General features: G+C 37.2%; 1 protein-coding gene across 10 annotated transcripts in view; it reads left to right on the top strand.

Moving 5' to 3' along the window:
• Positions 1–25,951, top strand: part of PAM (peptidylglycine alpha-amidating monooxygenase) — a 151,935-nt gene that overhangs the window by 49,996 nt on the left and 75,988 nt on the right. For all 10 annotated transcript variants that reach the window (XR_011137694.1, XM_068927043.1, XM_068927046.1 and 7 more), the window contains 3 exons: positions 9,188–9,697; positions 10,909–11,029; positions 21,877–21,934. Coding sequence is in view for 9 of the 10 variants with exons in the window: in XM_068927043.1 (XP_068783144.1) it covers positions 9,609–9,697; positions 10,909–11,029; positions 21,877–21,934 (268 nt within the window). In the remaining variant the exon portion in view is untranslated. The remainder of the gene's footprint in view (positions 1–9,187; positions 9,698–10,908; positions 11,030–21,876; positions 21,935–25,951) is intronic.

Raw genomic sequence — 25,951 nt, 5'->3', positions numbered from 1 at the left:
ACCATGTGAAAGCTACCTTTGACCAATCAGTTTTTATGGATAAGAAATTCAGGGTAACTCTTGTTGATATTCTCTCTTTGTAGGTTTTTGTTTTTGTCACTGTGGTGTATGCCTGTGACTACTTTTCCAGGAAGCCTCCTTGCTAATGCTCAGTGTTTTGCGTCCATATCAAGAAGATGTCAAGATGAAAAAAGGAGTGTAGTTTGAATACCTGTGCTTGCCAAGATGGTATCACTATATTGATCAGAATGTGCTGCATTAATCTAAAAATAATGAAAAAGTTAATATGTACAATTTTGGCTTCTTTTGGATTTCCCATTTTTCTTCATGTATTTTCTAATGCTCACAAAAGGATGCTGAGGTTGTTTTTAATGACTGAGTAATTTATAAGTTAGTAGAAGAAAATACATCTTTTTTTCTAAATCCCCTTCCTTATTCTTTGTCCCCCGTAAACATGTTTTATAGCCTTTTCTTAGCTCCCTTTATTTCTATTTTCAAAGACTGTTTTTGTTGTAGAAGTTGCCTACTAAGTATTTGCTTAGTAAGGAGGGTTTAGCGCCTGACTTGGGTTTATGATATCTTTGAGATTCTTGCTCTTAACTCCCAGATTTACAACTGGTATAGTGTTGTGAACTTGTTGATCTCCAAAAACAAAAAGGACAATATAAATGGCAATTCTTTATCCTGTATCTGGCTGTAGAAAACTTAAAATAATCTCCAAGAAAGCCGTCCAGTAGGTAAAACTCTCCATACATAGTGAAATGACAGTGCATTCCAAGGATTTATTTTATTCTTTTTTTTCAGTACAGATAGCTTGTCTTTGAATAGCGAGGCAAACTTTTACCTAGAGGTAGTACACGTTATTTTCTGCCTATGAAGAAGTGCCCTCCCTACTCTTTTCTCACAAGCATGAAGGCGGGAAGTTTTTAAATAATAATCTCAAATTTTATATCATTTCATTAGTTACATGATTCCTAAAATTATAGTTTTCACAACTTTTCTGAGATTCACAATGAAGTTATGTTGGGCAACGCTGAATTGCCATCAAATGTTGGCTCATACACTTCCCATGTTTTTTCCACTTTCTTGTTACTTTTAGGCTAGGACCACATGGTAATTCAGGCCAGGAGAGGGACCTCAGGAGGTCTCTAGTGCAACCCCCTGCTCCCAGTAGGGTCAGGACAGAGGTCGGACCAGGTTGCTTGGGGCTTTGTCCAGCTGTGGCTGGAAAAGTTTTGGGGGGAGGAAGACAGCACAGGTCCTCGGGGCAGCCTGTGCTACTGCTCCACAGTCCTCCTGGTGAAGTTGTTTCTTTGGTAATACATCCCTTATAGTCTTATACGTGGTTCCTTGCAGCACCTCTCACATTCAGTATCTATATGACTTATCAGTAGATGTAGCTCTCTGAATGTCTTGTCACTATAGATTTGTTTTGCATCTCTTCTCTGGTATCTAGCTTGAGATTTTAAAGGATTTATCTGGGACTGGAAAGGAAAGAGATGATCGGTATTAGTGTTTTCAGTGTTGCATCCGAGGTACAGATATCTGAGAAACGTTAATGGACCAGATATATTATCATTGTTTTGATTTAGTAGACAGGTACATTTATATTTACCTTAGAACTTTTGCTCTTCTAGAATCAGTGTTCAAAAGCAAAATACTTCTTGTGGAAATAAGGGAAAGTATGTGTTCTTCACGTTAGTAAAAATACTTCGTATACAGTTGTTGATGTCAAAGGGGACATTTTCACAGCAAGAAACAGCTGGTTTGATATGACTCAAATTAAGAATTTTAAATTGCTACCCATCTTGGAGTGGGGGGGTTCGCTGGCTTTCATCATCGGAGAACTTTGACAGTTGCCTGAAGAGGCAAATTCTTTGATCTAGCGGAGGCACAGAGAGCATAATGATATAAATGGATAATTCAGGTACAGGTTAGATTTTTGGTGGTAAAAGCTGATGTGTATGCTAAGTTTGAATGGTCAGCAGTCTTTACTGCAGCAAGCCTACTCTTTTAAAAAAAAGAAATAAATAAAAATAAAGGAAAAAAAAGGCATCACTGTCAGCATCAGTGTTTACCTCACTGTCCTCTTACAGCTCTGGTGTTTGCATTTCTGTCTCCTTCCGGCTCTAGTTGAGAGCATTTTCCATTGCTGAAATCAAGTAACTGTTTAAATGACAGGTCATCTTCAATGTTTGCAGCACAGCTCTGAAGTCCTTGGTCCTTGACTCTGTTTTCAAGGCACTACTGCCTGTGTTAGATGCTGTTGAATATTCATTTATTAATCTGAATTGAATACAAGGCTATTACTTGTCTTCTACATTGTATTCTGAATATAAACTTGTTCCTTCCCCCCTCCCCCCATTTGGGATTTCCTGGAAACTTCTGTGCCAGTGTTTCCCAAACATTCATGACTTTGATCTTTTCAACTCTGGAAGAAAAATGTATTGTTTTTAGATGAGGAAACTTGGAAAAAAAGATAAAGCAAGTTGCCGAAAGCCACACGGGGAGTTTGTGGTAGAAAAAGGTTTCGAACTTAGACCTTCTGGCTCTTTCCCAGTTTCATTGTGTTACTGCATTGTTAAAGCCATGATACTGAAAATTCATAGCTCTGTGGAGTCTCTAGTCACCTGCATGTGAATACTGAATGCTGGTGTTGAAAATTGGTGCTAAGCATCTCAAGTTCCTCATTTAGAAAGTGAGGAATTCACAGTCAAAATAATTGTGCAAATGAATGACTTGACCTGCTGCACAGACTTCCCTTATTGCAATTTTAGGAAAAGGGTATGATTTTTGGGGTGACATTATGTTATATTAATTGCACAATGGGTTGGTTGGTTTGTTTGCTTGTTTTTTCTTTCCCTCAAATGGCCTACCCTATTCTCTATTCATGTTCCCCTATCTACAGTCAGAGACTCTGGACTTCCACAGAATCTCCACTTTCTCTCTAGTTTGTCTCATATCCCGAAATAGATCATAATTATCATGCAATTGAAGACTGTATTGGAGTTGCACCTATTTGTGATGGATGCATTTTGCTGCCTTTATTTAAAGCAGTGTAATACAGCCTGCCACCTAAAAATTGCATCATTTGGGGGTCATGCATTTGCCTGTTTATCCTACGTAAATATGGCATAATTTATTTTGAAGGCAACTGTATCAATGCTGTTAACTGTATTCAGTTGTCTTCAGAGCTGTCTGAAGATACTGTCTTTAGATATTTAGACAACAAAAAATATGCTTTTTTGCAAAATCTAGTCGTTAAACCGGATCTTTCATCCTGTTTCATAGTTTTTATACCAAAACCATATATTTACATGTTTTCCAAAGGAGACACACATACCATCATTTTAACAGACAACCCTTTCTGTGAACTACGCATCTGGATTCAACTAGCCCCAAGAGATTTCCTACTGTTGAGTAAAGCATTTAACACTTGCTATGTAGTAGATTATCTCAGATAGGTGCAAGAGCCTGCTATGCCCTCCTAAAGCTACTCTGTTTTCCCAGTAGGAAACCTGCAAGTAATGCTCCATTTAACAAAGAGCACACCAATGATTAACAAGTCAACAAAATCCATCAAGAAAGTTAGTTCAGTTATCCACCCTTTTTGCAAATTTTGTTACCCTTTATAGACTGTGCTTCCTCTAATGGAATGGGAAATAGTTTTCTTGTCATCATAAAGTTTTTACTTTAAAAACATCCACCATGTGTATGTCCAACAGATCAAACTATAGAAAAAATTGTTCATAAAAAGTACAATGATAGAAGCAATCGTATTTCTCTGTTTACTTTGGTATCTATATCTGAAAGGATTTTGGTAACAGAAGATATGAATGTGTAAAATCTAAATTAAACTAAGAGATGAACTCTCATTGACTATTCTCATTTTTAAAAAGTATGTTTTCATATTATACTAATCTAGCGTGGACTACTGCCAAAGCAGGAGGCTTTTTTCCAGTCTCGGCTGCACGCTCGAACCATTTCTTTGGTAATGTGCAGTTTGCGCAGTAGCAGACTGACACACTGGCTAGCTGATCTCATGGAAAACTAAGGCATTGCTGGGATGGAGGAGAAGGGGGAGACATTCACTTGCTCAGGAGATCCCGAGCAAGAGGGATAGGAAAATATAAGGGAGGCAACAACTGCAGTAGACTGGACATACAGTGAAAATTCCTCTTTAGCTCTTTTTAGAGGAACAGTCCCATAGAAGTCCAGATTGAAGCCCCTTCGTCTACTGTAATAAACTCCTCTCAGTTTTTGGAGGATTTATGATCATGTTCTAAACATTAACTTTTCTGTAAGGCTAATTAGAAAGAACTTGTCTCAAGGAAAGTACAGTTCTTCACAAAGACAACATATCAAAACTTTAAGAAAGAATTTTCTGAGCTAATAAATCTATCACTTACTTTGAAATGGTTGAAAATTGTCATAACTGGGAACTTTCTTGATTATTTATTTAAAAAACAAAACTCTGCATACAGGGCTACATTTGACTGACATATGTTAGATTAAAAGTTACATAGTGACATTAAAGTGGGCTGCATGTTCTTTGTAGTCATAGCTCCATTGGTTTCCAAAAAATTTTCTGCTGCAAAATTAGATTTCCTAGGGAAGACTTTCCTCCACTTTCCTTAGAGGAAAGAGACCTCAGTTTGCAAAGACAAGTTTTCCACCACCTGCTGTCACAATCCAAGGGAAAAATCCTTGATCCATCTATCTTATGTGCCTATTTTCTCTATACCAAGGGGTGGTTTTTGTTTGTTTTTGATGAAAAAGGTTATTAAACGCTTGTGTTTGACAGCTGCTCTCCCAGCCCCTTGACTCTTCCAGCTGCTGTGTGGGGTGCTTTGGTTGGTGTTGTGCTCTGACATGGATTAGTTTGTTGGCTTGTTACCAGATTCCTTTTGTGTTCATCTTTGGTCAAAGTGCCGTAAGTGGCTGCAGTCTGTGCATTAACGAGTGTGACCCAAGCTGATCCCACAGCATACTGATTTTGTTGTGTTATTAGAAGCAGGTTGCCTTAACCTGGTTACAGTAGCTGAACTGGTTGTTTTTTGTATACTCAAGGTGCAATAACGTGCCTACATATCCAGCCATCATGCATCTTCTTTGATGTCCTGTGTGATTAATTCATGAAGAACTAACATGTCCTCTTGACTTAAAAGTAGGAAAATTATAGAAGTCTGATTATAAAATAAAAATGTCTGATGTCACAGATCCATTTCTGATATATTTTGATTTTTCAGGGAATCGGAACGTTCTCTTGTAGTTACCCCAGTTCTTAACTAACGCCTGCCTGAGCTTGGAGGGTTGCAGACAGAGCTGTTGGTGTTCTTTTTGAGGATGGCACCAAACAGGCTGCTAATCCAATAGCCAGATGTTCCAAAATTAGGATTATCATACCCAGTGTCATGCTTGGGCTGATTTAGTTTGAAATTATTTCCCAAAGATCTATGGCATGCCCTCAGGCCATAGTGTCTGTGTATTCTGAGAACTGAATACATGGCTCTGAGGAGGATTGTTTTAAGATTATCTTCTCGCACGTTCACAAGTACAATGTCCAGTTTTCTGCCTGACGTTCTTCTGACTTCTGGGGGATTTTTCTTCTTTCATCTTTTCCTTCAACTTTTCACTATACTGTACTCCTATACTGTACCTACATGGCCTTTCTGTATTGACACGTATCCTTGTGCTTCTCAGCTGATAGTTAAGTTTTTGGTGTTTCATTTGGAGTATGCTGTGGTGGTGTTGACGTTGCTTGTTAATCCTTTTTTGGCCTGGATGATTGTTAGGATTGGAAAGTGTGTGGGAAGAAGCAGACGCCCTTAGGGTAACTAGCGTTCTTTGAGAAATTAGGAACTTTGCTTTTTAGCTGAGAAGTTAATTAAGGTTATTTAAACATATTTTATTACCTGTGATCTAAAGATGGCAAAGCTGAGCTGCTCAAGCTGCAAATTTTGTCCAAGATGAAATATAGACTCTGTGCTATAGGTGAAGACGGAACCAAGTAATCTAATCCTTGCTTCTATGATTTTGATACATAAGGGAAAAAATTTATCAGTGAGAGATTACCACTTGTGATAGACTTTCACATCAGTCCATTATTTGCTTGCTTGCTCCTTATTTGGAGGTAGTGGTGGCTGAAGGTGAGGTTTCTGCTTTGTGATATATTCAGTTTGCACTGTCCATAAAATTGTCTAATGACTAAAACTAAGAAGAAGAAATAGTTATAGCCTGCTTTATGGATGTGTAGTTAATACAGAGTTTTATCTGTAGTTCATTTTTGGTAATTGATTAGTTAATTACTACTCTTTTTAAAAGGCTTGCTGTTTACTTTGTTTCAATCACAGTGAAATATTGCTACTTTGTTTTACATGCTTTTTTGCATTGTATTTGGAGTTTGAGCTTTTTGGCCACCTTGTTTCTCAACCTGTTCAGTGAGATCTCTTCCAACTAGTTGCAGATGGCTGTTTTGTGTGTCCCCAGCCCCCCTTTTTTGTCATTGTTTTTTATGTCAGATAGGGCATCATAGATGAAAATTATTTTGGGCAAGGTAAGCATGTGCTTTTATCTCCCTTATCCTCTAGTCTCCGTCATTAATCACCTCTATTTAGTTCACTTCTGCTCCCTCAGGATCTCTTATTCCAAACTGAAAGTAAAACAGTAGTATCGAGATGTCTGCATAATAAACCTAAGTAACTGGGTAATCTTATTATTGAAACTCTCATCTTCCATTTTCTCCCTCACTGTCTGGTATTCTTGCTCATTGCATCATATCTAAAATTAGACTAAAATCTCTTCAGGACTGAGCTACCTTTCTCTCCTCTCCCTACTTCACCCACATGTAAAATCCTGTTGTGCAAGGACCTGATCTTAAGTACCAGATATACTTAACTTTTATCCATTTAAAATTTTCATCCAGTTGATGAAATTGCAGTTAAAGACAAAACTTGTAGATGAAGTAGGCCTATATTTAAGTAAAACATATACAGATATTAGGCGTCCGTGCGTAATGATTTCATTAGAGATTTAATTTCTTTGCTTTGTCAGATGGTTCCTTTTTTTTTTTTTTTAAACTTATGAGCAGTCTTCTAAAAGCTATGGATCACCAGACAGTTCCCTGTAATATGAAGATATAGTCTGGTGACTTGCTCTGACTGTTGCCATGCTTAACTCTACAGTGAGAATTGAAAGCTGCTGCAAGGAAACCCCTGTATTAATGATCAGGTTTCTTGGTAGCTTCCTTCTGGTAATTCCTACACCAAGAATGTTTGTAACAGAGTTGGTATAAACAATCTCAGACTTCACGAAATTGGACAAAATTAGAAGCACATTTTTATTTCTCAGTCACTGGAAAATATCTTTTCGGATTCCAAAACTTCAAGGGGAAAATTTTGTAACTCTGTGCATGTTAGAATGTAGTTGGTTCCCTCTGCCTCTGTTCTTCGGAGCTCTTGCATGTCGAATGGGCTTACCCTATGTGCTGTGAGAGAAAGCATAACTGCTAAGTATCAGCACCTCCTAGTTTGATACTGTTTAGTCAGTGTGTTAAATGGGGTTTCAAGTCTTAGGGTTTCTTTGCCACTTCTATTTTGTGCATTCCCCCCCGGCCCCCCCAACTAAAGAGAAGAGCTAAATAGCTGGGAAGTTGGTTAGGGGGTCTGGGGAAACACAAAACACTGCTTCAGCCATTTTATGCTTGCAACTAATTTAAAAGAAAAGAATATTGGAGAAAAAAGAGTAGGGAAAAAACCCCCTCAAAGCTGTTGCATAGAAACCAAATAATCGAATCATAGCGTATTGTAATATCTCAGAATTCATTTCTGAATTTGACTTTATTCATGGATGAATAGGTCACACAAATAAAAACATTCAATTCTAGGTAAATGAAAAGAATGAATCTTGCATCTCTACTTGCATGAATGATTTTGGACAGCTTTGGCCCGTTCTTGACAAGCTGAAAACAAAAGATAAAGTCTGTTTAGTTGTTTGTGACCGAATCTTTTGCGTCATCCTTAAATTAATAAAATATCAGAGTTTAATGATGATTAATATCATCAAGTTTTTTTATGTATATCTTTTATGAATACTTGAATGCAAATCTAGTATAGCCGCCAAACAACTGGCGAGTTGCCAGCATGGCTTTTAGTGTCGGTATGAGCACTTGCGTTTCATTAGAAGCCTTTTCAGTGCATGTGCTCTCGCTTGGAGGTGGAAGTGATGTACTTAAATGTGATATTTTAAATTCTGTGTCATTTCAAAATCCTCCTTTGCTGTTTTATTCTCTATTTGTATTTTGACTATGTTTTCTAGGGACTAGAAGATATTTTCTGTTGTTACTGTTGTCGTCTTAAGTATTTATTTTTATAAGAATTGCTAAGTAATACGTTTAAAAGATGTTCATCTTATTTATGATCTGAAATTTGTCTTCTACCAGAATTGGCGTGCTTATTGAAAACACTAGTATATGTCATTGGTAGCACACTTGTTACTGCAGTGTTATTTTTTTTAGCATGCTTACAAAACCTCTGAAAACGTTTAGAAATTGGAAAGAGTAATCGGCTCAAACGAAATGTAAGGGCAGGTAAGGTTAAAGTTAATTAACGCAGTGAGGAGAGTAACAGCTTAAGCTGAAGTAATGTTAATAGATAAAGGATAAAAATAGTATTCAACTAATATATAAAGCAGTATACTTGATCCCAGTAGTTTTTGTTCCAGGATTTCCAGTTATATTAAAAGTAAGATATTCTCTCAGCCTGCGAGAGGTGCAGAAAGGTTTAGTCTTAGCTGATAGCATTTAGAAATCTTGTTTCTTGCCCTGCCGAGTGGGTGGTGGTTCTTGGGTGGGCGGTTTGTTTTGTGCTGCTTGTAGGACAGGTTACAGTTTGTATGTGTGAAATACTCCAGGCGTTGGCTTTGGTATGTTAGGGCTTTTGATGTTTTTCCTACCCTGCAGAATAGGAATTCTAGTGGGAGCTTTGCATATCAATATTAAACACGTCGGTCTCCCTGTCTCTATGGATGGGAGGGGAGGAGAGGGAGGAATCAACCGACTTGGTGCATTCTTCACTGGGCTGGGCTAAAGCTTGTGAAAGTACTATGTATTAGAAAGGCTCAGCAGGGATTTGCTGAGAACTAATGCTGTAATGTGTTAGTCATCCTTTATCTGCTTCTATTTTTACAGGTTCTGAAGGATGACTGACGTGGGTTTCGGTGATGCCACTTAGAGCCTCTGTCACTGAGGGCTGATAAGTAACCTGCAGATTTCACTGTACGACGCAGGGAGAAAGCATCAGGAGTGCCACTTCGTTTGAGCTCCTTAAGTGGACGAAAGTACAGTGTCATCTATCTGCAAGGGAAGATTCTTCAACAGATTTTTACAGCTAATAATAAAGGCAACATAGCATCATCCACCTTCCTGATTTACAGTGCATCACCTTCCAAGACAGATGGTCTGTCAAAAGCTGTAGGATGCCTGCAGAGCACACAATAATGAAGTAGTGAGTTGATATCGCTGCTGCTGCCTAATTGTCAGGATCACAGCTGAGAGAGCTGCGCTGCCCTTTTTCTGCTCCCTTAATCGGGCCAGGAACAGCAGGGTGGACATGGCTGGCCTCCTTAACAACCTGCTAATACTCCTTGTTTTTCAAAACAGCTGTTTGGGTTTCAGGAGCCCACTTTCTGTCTTCAAGAGGTGGGTTATGCAGGAAGACCTTGTGTTTTGAATGCATGCTTCTTAGGGCTGCCATCTGTTATTTTATATAATGGAAGTATGACAAAGTATGTCCTCGCTAAAAATGTGTATGATATTTGTTGAGTTTTGCTCCCTTATTCTGCACCGTTTTTCTGTAATTTTGAAATGGCATTCTTTTGTCACGTGAAAGACGACGTCCATTGTTTTACCCTTAGGTTGCTCTCTGAGATGTGAGTTTTCTGTATTAGAATGATTAAATGGTAACTAATATAAATTTTTGTAGAACCCTGCAGGTGTACCTGAGACTTTACACAGTCAGTAAATATATGTCACCTACCCCTGTCAGCTTGCAGTATAAACTGATGTGCTTTAATGAGAAAGCATTAACTAGCTTAAAGTGAGAGAATTCTGGGGGGTTTCTGGAGTCTTGAATGTAAAGTTGCATAGACAAATTTGAAAGTAGCACATATGAGAGAAATAGCCTGTTAGCTCTTCAAAGAAATATGTTATTGTGTATGAGATGCATTCTGCACTGTAGTTTACCATGTCATTTATATATGTTTATTCAAAATTTATTTTAGGGTTGCATCGTCTCAGATGTTTTACTATTTAATTATTCTTCATAGTGATCTATTTTTTTCTTTTATTTTATGTTGCGTTCAATACAGACCTCTTTAACAATCATGTGAAGCTGTAAAACTTACTGTTTTACTTTGTTGGCATCTAATGGGAAGATAGACTTGCTGTTAGTGTCATAGCGTTTGGAATTAAAAATTTCCCCTTTGCACATAATTTAGATGTAATCTATATCAAATTCTACATCAGATGTGTAGTCTTTTTCTTTAAAAAAAAAAAAAAAGAAAGAAAGTCCTGAATAATTAACAGTATTAGAAATATTTTTGTGAATTAATTCTTTATCTGTGCACACCTGGATCTCAGACTGCTATTTAGATGAGCTGACAGGTTGCATTTAGTATTTTGTTACTTTTCAGCTAATGTTTTCCAAGCTAGTCTATCAGATTGTTCATAGGAACTGCTTCAAAGCATGCTTGATAACTAAGATGTTTTTCCTGAGCTCCCAAAGGACTGAAGTTCCCAAATCTCTTCTGGAGTGGCTCAGAGTTGTCAAACTTTGTTTCTGAAGCCCCATCCTTTTAGAAAAATATTAACGGAAGTCTGTATTTTTGAAATCTTTCCTTCTTCTTTTTAAGGTATAAAGATACTACTAGGTCTCTTTCCAATGAATGCCTTGGAAGCAACAGGCCAGTGATTTCACTTGGTCTGTCAGATTTTGCACTGGACATTCGCATGCCTGGGGTGACTCCTAAGCAGGTGAGACAAATGCAGTTTTTCTTATTGCCACTTATTCTTTGTTTTATAAGCCTGGAAAATAAAACTTTGCCTACAATATCAGCAAATGAGCAAGATAAAACAGGGTAACTTTCATGATCTGTGTATATCCCAGAAAAGAGCAGAAATCAGAAAAGTTACTTTGTCAAATGAGAGAAAAGTCTTTTCAGTTGATTAATTTTTTTGTAGTATGTTGGTTTCATAGGCTGAATTGCTGAAGTTTGTTGTGGGGGCATAGCAGGGAAATAATATTGAAAGCAGTGCAGGAGATAATAAAACAAGAAATGTCTTTTTTTAAAAAAAAAAAAAGAAGCGTCTCCAGCTGTGCTACTAACACACAATTTTTTTTTTTGAGTTGCAGTTGAAACCAAATGTCACATGGTGCTTTAGTGCATTTAGTTATGTTAAATTGAACATTGCCACACCTTTGGCAAACTGAAAGAGATAATCAGAAAGCGTTTTATTAGGATAGTAATCAAGACCCTAATATTTTAAACCCTTAAAGTACCCTAGGAAAGCTACTGTAAACAACTTGGAACAATCTGCTCCTTCTGATATTAAATTGGTTATCTACTACTGAGCCAAATGAGTAAGGATGAGGAAAATACTGATGTTAAAAATCTCTGTCTCTTGAGACTCACAGAAAATTCTGAATTTCTGTTCTCACTTTTGCAGGTAGTTTCATTAAGTGAGATGAAAATAATTTGCAGCCTAGCAATGCAGGGAATTGTATATGTCATTAAAAGACCATACTTTTCTTTTAAAGGGCTGCAGAGACTTGGAAAGAACAGGATGTTGTGCTGCAGTAGGTGATGACTCATTGTTGCAGATAGCACTTTTTAAAAGGAAAAAAAAAAAAAACTGAAGGGAAAAACGAGGTTTTCAGAGGGGGGGCTCCCCACATGTAATTTGGAGCAAGCTGTGTCATTCCAGCAAGTGCAAAACAGAAATATAGTTTCTACTAGGAAATCTCTATCTGCAACAAAATGTTACGCATCTTTCTGAAAGGGTGAAAACTATTCTCCATTCAAGGTGCATATGTGGAATTTCATGTGTTGTTGTGATCTAACCTTAGGAACGTTTAGCTGAAGAGCTAAGAACACGATTAACTGGAAAGTTAGCTTGCTTCACTTTTGTTGCCCCTCCCCCTTTTTTCTTTTAGGAAAACTGCAGCACTTAATAAGACAAAAAAAAAATAATACTTTTCATTTATGTGGACCTCTATCCAAAAGCAGTCATGTACACAGTAAACTTAAATTTTATGCTTTAATTAAGATTTGTGGGAGGGATGGGGGAAGAGTGAAAGCAACAGAAAGCAACTTAACGAGTTAATTGTTAAACAGGTAAGTGAAAATAACGAATAACTAGCTAACAAGTTTTGCTCTTGTTTTGCATGCCCTCTCACTCTTCTACCCTCCTCCCACCCCGCTCCACATTGCCACATGCTAACTATACAGGAAAGTTATCTCCTACTTAGACAAGTTACTTCTTGCTGAGTATAACAACATTTAATGGCAGAAAAGATGATCTTCATTTTCTTGCACTCTACAGCAGGGAGTACCCAGCAGCTTCTTAGGTCTTTGCTACTTTGTCTTGATGACAGAAAAATCATGGAGGGGGAGGAATTGTCTTTAGAGAGGAATTTTTTATGTAGTGCCTTCTTACTAGTTAGCTTATCTTCTTTGTGTACCTCTTGGCCCTAATTGAGGACAAATGTGTGGGCTTAGGGAGTGTGAATTTGCCCCGAGTTCCAGTTGTCTGTATTGGTGGTTATACAGGAGCGTATATGGGAAGAGGATGGGTTTATACTGCCAGGGTCTATCTGCAAGTTTGTCTCCGCTTGTGAGAGATGCCAAATAAATCATGAGATGAAGGGGACAGCAGCACTACAAGTGCTTTATTATTAACTCTTGGGAGATGTGTCACTGTTTTGGTAATACCTAATTTTGGTTCCTGAGTTCTCAGTCATAACAATTTGTGTAGTACAGAAAGCAAAAAATGATGCCGGGGGAGGAGAGGAGCAGAGATTACTGGAGATGTGAATGAATTAAAACTTTAGAGAACAAAATAGTAGCTTTAGAGCAACGTCAGTATGTTTTATGCTATCTGTTTTTCACTTGCATTTTTTGTGAAGAGGAAATCTTGTGTTTCAGTTGTATTGCTACGCTGTAATTTGATGGAAGGAAGTGGAAGTTGTATTCAGTTCATCAGCTGGTTAATCTGAGAAATCAAGAGTGATGTATTTGCTGTGATGGGAAAGAACTTTCTTCTAATGTAAAATTCTGCATGAAAGATACAGAAGTAATAGTGCAGATGGAAAAGGCTTCAAGAGGACAACTGAATAGCTACAGTGCCAAAAAACAAGGCTGTATTGATTATTGAGATTAAACTCATTATAAAAGCTGGCGAATCTGCGAAATTAAGATAAATATAGTCTCCTATCTGATTAAAAAATATTTACTTGCTCATTTAATGTCTATGTATCTTAATTATTTATCTTTTAAAGAAAATTATACAAAGATACAGTAAAATATTGTACTCATTTGTAATACTATTTTGTGTAATTGAAGATGTTGAGTATATAAACAATGTATGTTGTTCGGTTAGGCACAAGTCAATGTAGTGTTCAAGCAAAGAATCCATGAATTATACTGCCAGAGGGGACCATTATGATGATCTAATCCAAACTCTTGCATGAAACGTGCGATTGACTTTTACACAATATTGTTCACTTGGAGCCTCATCACTTGTGACCGAGCTAGAGTTTATATTTCAGGAAAACTTGTAGTGTTTGAGGACTATGAATAGAGAATCTAGCCCAGTTCCTTCTAACTGGTGCATGAAGTTGTCATTTTTCCAAAAAAAGATTTCTTTTTTTTTCTTTTCCAGTTGACTTTTTTCTTCTAGTTTCTGTTCCTACTCACTACATCACATTACACCTTTGTCTTAGAATAGAAATCTTTTCTCTTTGGGGCTTTTTGGGTTTTTTGCCCCTTTTTTTTTTTTTTTTTTATAGGTGTTTATAGACTGTATTTAAGTTACCATTTGCCCTTTGTTTCCACAGTTTCAATGACTGAACTTGCTGTAATCTTGCTGTAAGGCGTTTTCTTAAAGCCTTGAACTATTATTGTGGCCCTATTTTGAACCAGCTTCAACTTTTCTGCTTCTTTCCATCATCAAATGACTTCACTAATCTTCTTAATCAACTTGTCTCGCCTTGGAAATGCTTGTTTCTACAAAACACAGCTTCTTGTATTGAGTTGCCACTTGTATATTATTTTTAATTTAGCTAGCTGGAGACCATTAGAACCTTGCAGAGATGTGGAATCAGATACTGGATAATTCTGAAGTTCGTTGTTTTTGTTTTGTTTTTTTGAGTTTCTGTTAATAAAATTTAGCTCACTAGTACTGTTGGAATGGCCAGAGTAGGTCAATGCATCTAAAAATCAGTTTCTTGGGGAGTTTTGGGGGGAGCAGGGGGAGGGGGTTACAGTGCCTTTAGAAAGAAGATTTGGTAGACTTGGAAGGCCAGGGCATAAGATACAGGCAAAGATATTCTTCAGAAAGGTGCTCCATCTTGTTGAAGGCTTTAAAGTGTGATGATTATCACATAAGGTAAGCCAAATATTTATTAATAGCAAGATTTACATATTATAATTCATACAGCATTTGAGGTCAGTTTTCTAATAGCTTCTTAAAAGAATTTGAATCAGTAGAAGTTCCGAGAAGTTCTTCATCTTAGCACATTTCAACTGGAGCTATCATTTCTGAAATAGGCATCTTACTATGCTTCACGTGCCCTGGCATAAATATACTGCATACATTATTATATAATCTTTTTAGAGGACTTCAGACTCGCACTATGAGACTCTTCTTTTTCACTGGCTCTACCTGTCCAACTATGTTAAGAGACTCTTTTTTTTAAGTTTCTGAAGTGTATTCTTTCTCTCAAGGTCTGCCACTGTTTTCCATTAATTTGAGTATCATATTTTCGGCATATACATCAGTTAGCCTGTTAAGTAATTCCGGCCTCTCTTTTGTTTTTTCCCTCTTTTCTTTTGAATGATTTAACCCCAATCTCTCACACAAAAGGACTCAGTTGCCTAAACATAGGTACCATGCTGCATTTCAGATTCTCTGAAGCAACCACAACATTTGTGTAGGGCTGGCACGTATGATACAGGGCATGCCGGAAACTAATGCCCTCCCTAGCTGGAGCTAGACAGGGTGTCCGAGGCTATTTAGAACAGCACTGGGGACCTGTGCACACATTTGACCTGTATCCCGTTTGCAATGTTTTCAGGAGACGGTTCTGTAAATTTACTCCTATGTATTAGAACTGCAAAATCTAAGTGTCGCCTTTTAGGATTGTACTCTAAACACACGCAAAGGTCAACTGAAAGTCTAATCTTCTCTTCCCAGCAAAACGTAGGCTTTCTGAATTTACTGTTTGGCCACAGATTAACACTTCCAATAGGCTTCACAAACTGAATTCTTTTGACCTCTTTCTCTACTGTCATGTTTCTCTATCACCAGTAGAGTCACACATAGCTAATAGAAACGTGTCTAACAAAACTGCTGAGTCCTTTGTTTGTAATTTATGACCAGTGGACCTCTTGTGACCTGCAGCAGACCTAGAGTTTGAAGGTTCATGTGAACATATGAATTGTTCTAGAAGGGGTTAAGTTCTTGCCTGTTTAGTCAAAAATAGCTCCGAGCTAGAAAAAGGACAGTGCTGAAATAACATTGCAGCTGTATTGAGTGCTTCCATAGCATCACTGTAGGCAATCACATTTAATTCTGTTTTCCAAAGCCTTTGATATTCCAGTGAGGCCTTATTCCCTTGAGTTTCCCAGATAATTCTTGTGGGTTGAAAACAGATACGGAAAATTAACCTGTCTGGATTCAGAAAAGTCTAACCATCTGTGTGCATTCCTCTGAAACTGAGATGAATTTTTGACCCTATGAGTCAGGGTGTATCTATATTACAAGCATTCACATTGTTGTTTTAGAATGATTGCTGTAGGGATCATTGAATTTTCTTAATGTAGAGGCACATAGCTAACCTTACAGCTTAAACTCTGTAAAACGTAAGCCTGATCCACAGAGGAAATATGAACGTGCCTTCAAATAGTAGGAGAAGGAGGGGGGAAAAAATAGATTTTATGTGGTCAGTGTTGGTAACACCGTTTAATGGTAATGGTGGTATAATTCCTAGTGCAGTGATTTTGAACATGGCCAGAGCTAAGGTTAATGTCTGTCCTTGTATCTGTAGGTTAGCTGTGCATCCTTCCATTATTGGAACTTGTAGCCTAGCTTTTCAAATATGTCTTTTAAAGTTGCGTAGAACTTAGTTCATATGTGTTGCGTGTGTTATCTAGGCTGTGGGAAAGGTTGCTATGATAAACTTTTTTTTTTTTCCAACAGCCACTAGTGTTTAATAGATGTGTGAAAAAACTGTGCAATATGTTGGTACTTCAGGCACGGCAGGGGCTGCAGCGCCTTATGTGCCCTCTTTTAAGTAATTCATATTTCTTCTAGTTTACCGGATATGGTGACCTTTCTGGGTTTTGATTTTCTGTTCCTGCTTTATGTTCTCTAGCTACAGACGCCCCTTGGGCGAATCGATTAGAACTGCCCCCTTACATGGCTTAGAGAGTCCTCTGACTGAAAATCTATTCCTGAGTTGAGTTGGGAAGTGCGTTCCTTCAGCAGAAGTGCCAAACGTGAACAGTCATGTGAAATCGTCCTAAGCACCCCTTATGAGCAGGGTCAATGAAGTGTATATTATGCAAGCAATACAAATCTGAAAATCAGTGAAGCAGATTTCTGGCTTGGTTAATAAATTTATTTTACATTCATTGGTGCTTTTGAACAGTACCACCTCTCATAAGTTGGGGGGAAAAATGTCCACAGTGCTTAAATGCTTTATATTTTTTCTTAATGGTTGTTCCAGTTGCAAAGTGAGAAAAATGCAAGTATGTATGTAGTGCAAAGAATACCTTTAGGGTGCTGTGCAGGTGGAGCGCATCTAGGAGCTGTGGAGAAGAGAACCAGAGGCCTTTTCTGAGGAAAACTTTCTATAACCATTCTTTATTCTTCAGATAGTTACAAGAAAATTATGCCTCTGCACAGTAGTTTAGTAGTGCACTAGAATGGTTTATTTAAAAATAAAGTGACAGGATTTTCCTTTCCCAGAAGGGATGCAATCAGCTCACTTTGAAAACATGTTTACTCTGCCAGCTTTGCAAGCCAGTAACTTGCAGTCTTTTACTGTTGTGAATATCTGTTTGCTAATAACTGAATATGAAATAATAACTAAAAAAAATTATAGAGCAATTGATACTGTATCTCAAGCTATTTCATTAAAAGTGGTGATTTTTTTGAGTTAATTACTATTACGTGATTGAGGCTGGACAAACGTTTCATTTGAACTCAGTTTGCTCAATTATTTTGATGTACAGTATTGCTTCAGTTCTTAAATGTACACTTGAAACTTCATAAATATTACTGAAGAGGTAAAAAGTGATCAAAGATGTTGTTTGGTGGGATACTGTTAGTGTGGGGGGGCGATTCTTGTCTAATGGGTTTTGCAAGTCTTTTTGTGAACTACTTGATTTGAGCTTCTGCCAGTGGGTCGATAATGACACCTGTAGATTTAATTTTTTTATTTCAAAACTACAGTTTTTAGAAAATATTTATGCTTTATAATATATGCTATACTTATTATGAACTACAATTAAAACTGTTTTGTATAATACCTATGATAAATATTTGTTTGTGATATATAAATGTAATAAAGCAAGGAGGAAATTTGACTTGTCAAATACGCATGAATTACTGTTACCTCTTTGTGTCCCTTCACTACCAAAATACGAGTGGAGATCTTGATCCTAAGACTTGCACTGCTTCTGAAGAAAATTATGTGAATAACTTGATTATTGCTCACAGTGAAGTTCTACGAAAAATAAATTTGGTTCCTTGAATGGATATGGACGCTGACACAGTAAATATCAATGCCACTAATTTATAAGAAGCAATGCAATTTTTAATGATGGCCATGATTAATGATTAGCGGCTTAAAAAAGGCGGGGGGGGGGGGTAGCAGGAAATGGGAAGGAAATACATTGGGTTCTTTTTCCTCTGCCAGTATGCTTTTAAAAGTCTGAATTTCAAAGTTCTGTTCATCTTGTCTTTCCATGTTTTTTGAAAACATCTGAAAGGATGGAATTGTACCTACTGGAGCAATTGCATTTTATTTTTTTCTGCTCATTTCTTAAATGCTTGAGGTTTACACAGTGGTAATTTCTTTTTGAAGGCTGATCAAATATGCACCCTTATGCTCGGTCATACATGTGATGAGGTAGAAACAGGCAGAATTATTGTTGATTCTTGAGTGAATGCCTCTTCTAATGCCTTAATGTGAGGATGTTCGTGTTTTTTTGTGTGTTTGAAGGCTATAATTTAAACAATTTGAGATCAGCTATCAGAATCTGTTTTGCTGGATCCAGTAGCTGATTATTCGTTTGTTTGCCTTGTCTTGGTAGCTAAGTATCCCCTGGCTCATACATCGGAAAGAAAATTGAAAACACTTGTGACTATGCCAGGACAAGCTTTCATGTCAGTCGTGGTGAAGACTTCAGAATGATCATGTTGACTTGCTGCATTATCCATTTGGCCTAGCACTCTTTTTTTTTTTTTTTTTTTTTTCCCCCTGATTAGACCTAATAGCAGATATTTATGGAAAGAATGTAAGCAGTAGGATAAGAGAATGGGCATTGCAGTAGCTAAAACATGTTCTCCCTGCTTCCCAATAGTAAGAGAAAGTTCTTGGCTTGGAGGTTTGGTGCAGACTCATGTTTAATAGATCTTGGTAGTTCTTTGGATCATGAATCTATCAGATTACTTTTTTTAACCCATCTATAATCTTGGCCTTCTTTCCTCTTCAAATATGCTTCTTGACTTTTTAGAAATTATTGAAAGCCTTTTGAAAGGGAATAGCTTTAGGTTAATTTTGTGGGCTTGTATTCTATTGTATCCTAGTTTCTCTGGTCTTGAAACCTATATTTGAATAGGGAGGAAAAGGAGATGACTTGATGGGAAATAATATAGGGTGGTAGACTGGAACAGTAGAAGGAGGTGAGGGACATGGAACTATACAGAGTGGTGTGCAATTGTAACTGTTGAGTGGTTTGCCTGTGCTGATCATCTGTAGGCTTCTCATGCTAAACGGACTGCTGGCCAGGATCTTCAGTTAATGACATGAAGTGATTTCTGATTATTTTTGGAGAATATTCTGAAGGCTAACTAATAAAAGGCAATACAAGTGATAGGTTGGAAGTAAAAAACTTAGAATCTAAGTTTCTCTCTGTGGTCCCCGCCACCCCAGTTTCTTCTCCAGAGCAGCAGGTATAACTAATTTTTTAGATTTTCCTTCACTTTTCTCAGGAAGGCTGAGATTTTAATCTAAACACACATCAGATTCGCTCAGAGAAATGTTCTTAGGTATGCAGCATAGAATGTTTCAGTATCAAAGAGGAAGGAGAAAGAACATGAAAGAAAGAAGTTTAACTGGGACACTTCCTGCTTGTCAGAGTATTAGAACGCTTGGTTAGAGATGCATGATTGAGTTGCTGCAACAGTTAAGATAAATGAGTAGCATTGATGCCTGTTTTAATACATCTGCAATTTTCCGTTAACAATCTTTAATAAATAAATGGAAGAGAAGAAAATATGAGTTGATCTAGGCTCTTATAATAATCTGGGCAGATGTTATGCCATGAGTTACAGAATCTCATCCCATTGTATCTGTGTTAAGCCCTTATACCCTCTTCTTACCCAAATAAGAATCAAATTAGTTAAGCAGTACTTTCCAAAAATACATCTAGTCCTTTTTTGTAGCCTAGACTGTTTTCATTACTAAATTCAATTTGTGATTAAAAATAGGAAGTCTATGGTTTTATTACTGCCACACTGCCTAGCATTGCTATTGCTGACTTTCAGAGTTTGGGTATAGGGTCCTACATGAAACTTCCCTTTAAAAAGAAAAAAAAATATTAGTTCTGAACCTAGATAATAGAAAAGGTAGAATATTTCCTCTTTCTGATACATTAGAGGTGGAATATTTCCTTTTCGGTTTCTTTGAAAGCTTTCATATGTTCAACTTTCATTCTGTAAATGCATTTATCTAGAGTACACAAAGCCATTTTCATCAATTGTATCTACGGACCTTTGCTTATCTTTCCCATCTTCTACCAAAGAAACACAAAAACTACTACTTATCTGTGTACATCGCAGCTTTGTGTAATCACGTATCCTTGTCACCATTGTACCTGTCCTTCCCCCCTCAGTTGCATCTAATTGTTTAAGTCTATTTACAGCATCTTGTTTTAAAGTAGATTTGAAGCTTTTCGTAGAAGGAACTTCATGTGATTTGCACAAACCTTGTGAAAGTCTTATCAGATTTGGAGTTTGTGGATGTGCTGTAGCTGATACAAGTACTGATGATCTTTTCTTTCTTTAAAAACTTTAAAATTGGAAAAAGTGTAAAATAGTTAATAGTGAAGCTGTTATTCCAGAAGCCATATTGCTGACCTTATAGACTACTCTGTTACATATAAATGCAACATGGCAGTGAATTAATTTCATTTAAAATAAATTCATATATCTTACAATGTCTTAGGCCAAATGTCCTAGTAAAGCAAACTGATGTTCTAGATACTTCTGTAGGACCTGCTCTGCATTCAGTAGACAAAAATAAGGCTCATTTCATTGCATATTTTCAGGTAGTTCACATGCATTTACAAACTGTAACTGTTTTGTACCAGCACATTATCGACTGTTCTGTTGATGGGCAAAGACGACAAAGTAAGAGCCTTTCTTTCATCAGGATTGCCTGATTACGGTTTTACTGCTTTCAAGGACTGGGCCACAGTGCTTATTCATGGAAAACCTGGATTTTGTTTGTGGCCGTTGGTCAGTTTACTGTGTTTGCGTTTTAATAGGTTCATCTTTTAATCCTGAGATATTGCCAGAGTTGACAGGTCGGACACTTTAAACACAAACCAAAAGTCTTTTAGGCAACCAAGGCAACTGTAGCTTCTTCAAGACGATATTCTTGATGTGTTTGTCTGAGCTGCCCATTACACTGTATCTTGATGGGCTCATCTGTGCAATTGCTCCAGGAAAATGATAGTCCTTTACACTGTTCAAAGACTTATCACAAATCACTTTTTTTTTTTACTGATTCTCCTCCTTTTCTTTATTTTAAAAGATAAGTGAAGTTTGTTAGAATGTCCAGTGAAGAATATTTTTGTTGATTGTAATTGGAGTTAGTTGCATGATTCAAAAATAGATACCCTTCTGTGATTGCTGTTGCAATGGCACAACACTTTTCCATTTTTGTGGTCTAGTTTTATATATCTTGGAATAGGGTAAGATACCGATTCAGGTAGAAATGTGTTTAGCTATTAAATGCCCTTTATTTTTAGAATGTAGTGAGTTGATAAATAATGAGAGGGTAGTGCATACCAACCTTGGACAAAATAAATCGGAAGCTTGATAGTTTCTTATGTACTGTACCCATTGATTTATCCTGTATATTTGAACCATCAGAAGGGTATTGTTGTTACCCCCTTCAAATTTTGGGAAAAAGGGTTTTTTTTAACCACTGCAAATAAATTCAGTGCTAAGTTTTGTAAGAGTGTAACCTTCGTACCAGTTTATTTTGTTCTATCACAGTCATCTTCAGAATGTTGATGCTTCTGTGCTGTTCACTCTGAGCACGCCCAATTTTAAGGTAATTTCTGTTCTTTTGTGTCTTTTAATAGTCTGATACCTACCTCTGCATGTCAGCACCTCTGCTGGTGGATGATGAAGCCTATGTAGGTGAGTGTTGGTTGACTGGAAAAACCTAAGCAAGCTGTTGAAGAATGAAATAAAAGTGGTTTATTTGGTGGGTTTTTTTTTCTTTTTTTGACTCTTATCAACTTAATCTTTGGCTGTCAGTTTCTAAAATGCATTCATCATGACTAATGCAGAAACAAACTAGAGAGAGCTACTTAGAGTTGAGATAACAAACTGGGTCTGGAGAGATTCATGAGTAATAGTAGTTAAAGAGCTGCATGCAGATGCCTCTGGCAGCCGGTACCAAACAGTCCCATTTGTAAAGTATTGGCTTTCTGTCTCTGGCCGGATACTTAATTCCACTCTGCTGAGCAGACTGTTTATTTACCTGCTGGTGTAGGCCGTAAATCCTTTGTGCTTGCAGTCAACATTAAATGCAGTAAGATCTTACCTATCCAGGGGGAAAAAACAGAACAAGAACAACAGATTCCCCCTCTTCCTCCCCTTTTGTAGTGTTGTGGCATGAATAAGATGACAGGCAAATAAAAGGATCTACTGTAAAGGTGTGCCAGTGCTTAGGGTCACATAGATCTGGAAAGCAACACCATCCGTTCAGAATGTCTTCTGGGTGCTCTTAATTTTATGTTGCCTTGCTTACGAACATCCAGTTGTTTAGGTAGAGAGAAGGCTTGTGAATGGTTGGTTTTACTAAAGGTAGTTTCACTGTCATAACATACTATGGAATGAAATAAAGGAAAACGGTGAAAAGTTAGAACATCTATATTTTTCTCCTTTGACTCTGTCAGTAAATTTTAGGATGCTGTCCACACATACAACAAAAACGGTGGCAATCTTGTATGGTTTTTACTATAGTGTATTATGACAGCGTAACTTCACATGAATCTCCTTGCATGAACTGATATTTTAACCCAACATAGTATTTGGTTTACATTTTAATGTTGTATGGGGGTAACTAAGAAAATTTACCTTTTTTCCCCTCCCTTTTTATTTGAGGCTTTCATATATGTATGTATTTAGTAAAGGAGTCAGCCCCGACTGCAGAATTACATTTTGGCTAGGAGATCGGCCCCAGGAAGAAAAATGAACATAAAAGGGATTATGACTGTTCAGTCTCTGATCACCTGTGGTTACTGCAGTGTTTGCAGTGCACTGTTCTGCCCTTTTTTTTACTTTTGTGATTCATAAAAAGGTATACTAACCTCCTGTTTAATTTATATTTAGTGCTTCATTGAGTTGCAAAAGTCCACGGTTAAAATCTTTAGGCAGCTGCACGTGTAGTCCTGTAATTTGGTGTTTGCAGGTATTGAATCCTTATGAAATACTTTCAGTGGTATATACATCTAAACAAACCTACTAATAAAAGTTTGCTTAAAAAAAAGGTGGGATATAAGCAAAATCTGACTGACTCAAGTAGGGTAACCCATTTATATTTCTGAAGACTGAGAAACTTTTAGTTTTTAGATGCTTGTGTGTTTTTTCGTCAGACTTTTATGGGATTTAGTCACTGTTCCATTGATCACTGAGCTTGAGTGCGTGTAACACAAAGCAACGCAAGGTCTGTCTGAAAACTATCCCAGTTGTCAGATGGGGTTTTGGGGAGAGCAAGAACTTGATTACCAAACTAAAAACAAGCAAACAAAAAAACCTGTTTAGTGAACATAAAGGTTTCCCATAATATCATTGCTTACAGACTTATATTTGCTTGTCCTAAAAACAGAACAAGTAAAACTGCCTACGCTTTACTTGGCGTTTTCCAGGAAAACGCGTAAGCATGTGGTTAAGTGATCAGTTCCATCTGACTTCAGTGAAATCACTGGAAAGTGATTTCAGTGGAAAACAATTTGAGACTGGAGTCTCGGCAATCAACAGAAGTTGTGTATTCCTTGGAAAGACTAGGAACAAATATCCAATTGTAGAATTTATAAAAATGCAAAATGACCTATCATAAAACACATGAATAGCAAATTAAAATTTCTCAGGGAAGAAAATGGAGCAAGAGACTTTTACAATGAGTATCATCCTCTAAGAAATGAGAGGCTTAATGGAGTTTTTCCTTAACTATGTCTTAATATCTGTAAGCATTGTGGAACTAATTATTAGCTTACAACTTGCATACATGTATTTTGTGTTGCTTAAATAAGCATACAAGATTGATATGCACAGAATGAAATTGCTCTTTTTAAAATGATAACTTACGTATTTTTATCTGGTTTGAGCAGATTCCACATTCACTACACTTCCAATGAACAGTGCAAAAAAAAAAAAAAATACAAGGGAAATTATACAAATAGTCGATGTTACCTAAATAAGGTTTTTAACTTAGTTTTCTTTGGGAAACTGCTGTATGTGAATTAACCTTCGCTGATTACTGTTTTACTTGATGATAGAAGTTTCTGAAACCGAAAAGATGGTCTTCTGTTGTTCTGGGTTGCTTTTCAGCCGTCTGTTGAGAAGGCAGTATGTGTTCTGAAGGGCGTAGGTATGAATACACAGGATGAAAACAGTAAGTGTGGAAAGGGAAGGAGAAACACGGAGGGGTGAATTACCTGAGAGTCTCTGAGAGTCTCTGACAGTTTCTGGTAGTATTTAGAACAAGGGCCCAATTTTCTGCCTCTGGTTCAGTTTTTTGCATGTGGTGCTTCCAAGTAAATAGTTACTCATTTCTGTGTGTGTGTGTTTTACCCTTTCCTTTTCTACCTTATTTTCCTATTTCTCCTCCTTTTTCCTCCCTACCCGAAGAGTGTGGGTGGAAGAGGGGATTTTGTTTATAAAGTTAGTAACAGGACAGCTTTGATGCATATTGACAAAACTGAAACGCTTTGGAAGAGGAGACTTTTTTTCAACATTGCATGTGGCCAGTACTGCATTCATTAGTATGTAGATAACATTGCCCGTAACTCTTCCAGTATTTTTATCAAATTTGCGCTTGTGAACTTTGAATTCAAACTCTAGCTTTGTTATGTTGCTAAGCATTTGCTACCAGTAGATAGTCAGTCCTGCTTGCACAGGAACAGGGGGTATATCCTCATACTGTGCATCTGGGCCAGACTTGACCAACTTATCCAAAGTCAATTTTAAGACTGTGCAAGTAAGACTACTGACTTGCTCCTTTTAATAAACTGCTACCAACCAGAAGGAGGAGCAGAGCAAGTGTCATCCTAGAGGTCTTTTTCAGGGATGCATCTGTATATTTTGGCAGATGCTGTTTGTTTACTGTAAGCAGTTCTTCGGTGGAGGGTCAAACTGTCAAGGTTGAGATTTCTGTTTGAACCAGTCCTTTTTCTGTCCCAAAAGGATTCTAAATCCTGACTGGGGACAGGGGGAGGCTTTTTTGGATAGACTATGCCACAGACTTAACATTTTAGTTAGGTGTGTACCTTTTGCTCCTATGAGATGAAATGACTGTGAAATTAATATGTAAAATATATCAATGAGTCAGATTAATATGCGGATTTTTGAAGAAGGTAGGGTTACACTCACATTAAAGAAAAAAAAAAGTTTTCTCAGGTTTTCTTCCCCACCTCATGTTTAATTAGTGTATATGGATAAATAGCTAAACCAGAAAGTAGATTGAGTCTTTAATGGTGCAGACTTTGATAAAAATCAGCTTCTGACTGTTGAGCTGTAGTGATAGCTAAAGGGTGTTCTACAGATACTCCTAAGAATCAAGTCTGACAGCAAGCCACTCAGCCAAGAAATTTGACTGTCATCTTCATCTCCTTATTTTCACTCACATGGCTGACCGGCAAATAAATGTCTCTCTCTTACTAACTGATGATAAGTCCCTATCTGTCAAATTGTACTATACAAATGAGAGAGAGCCTGTTACATTCAGCAACACAGATGGTAGTAATTACATGATTTATTGCTTTCTTCCATACGTGACTCTGGGATGTTGTGGGTTTGTTATCTTAGTATGGCATATATAAACTTCCTTAATACCTAGTAACGGTGGCTTCACTGAATTGGAGGCTTCTACTATCTCTCTAATCTATCAAAGTGAACATTGATGTATTTATATGTTTCTTTAAAATGAGT

The sequence above is a fragment of the Struthio camelus genome, chromosome Z (genome assembly GCF_040807025.1).
Source record: "Struthio camelus isolate bStrCam1 chromosome Z, bStrCam1.hap1, whole genome shotgun sequence".
In the NCBI taxonomy this organism is placed as follows: domain Eukaryota; kingdom Metazoa; phylum Chordata; class Aves; order Struthioniformes; family Struthionidae; genus Struthio; species Struthio camelus.
Note: the sequence above shows the minus strand (reverse complement) of the source record. Positions and strands in the feature narration are given on the sequence as shown.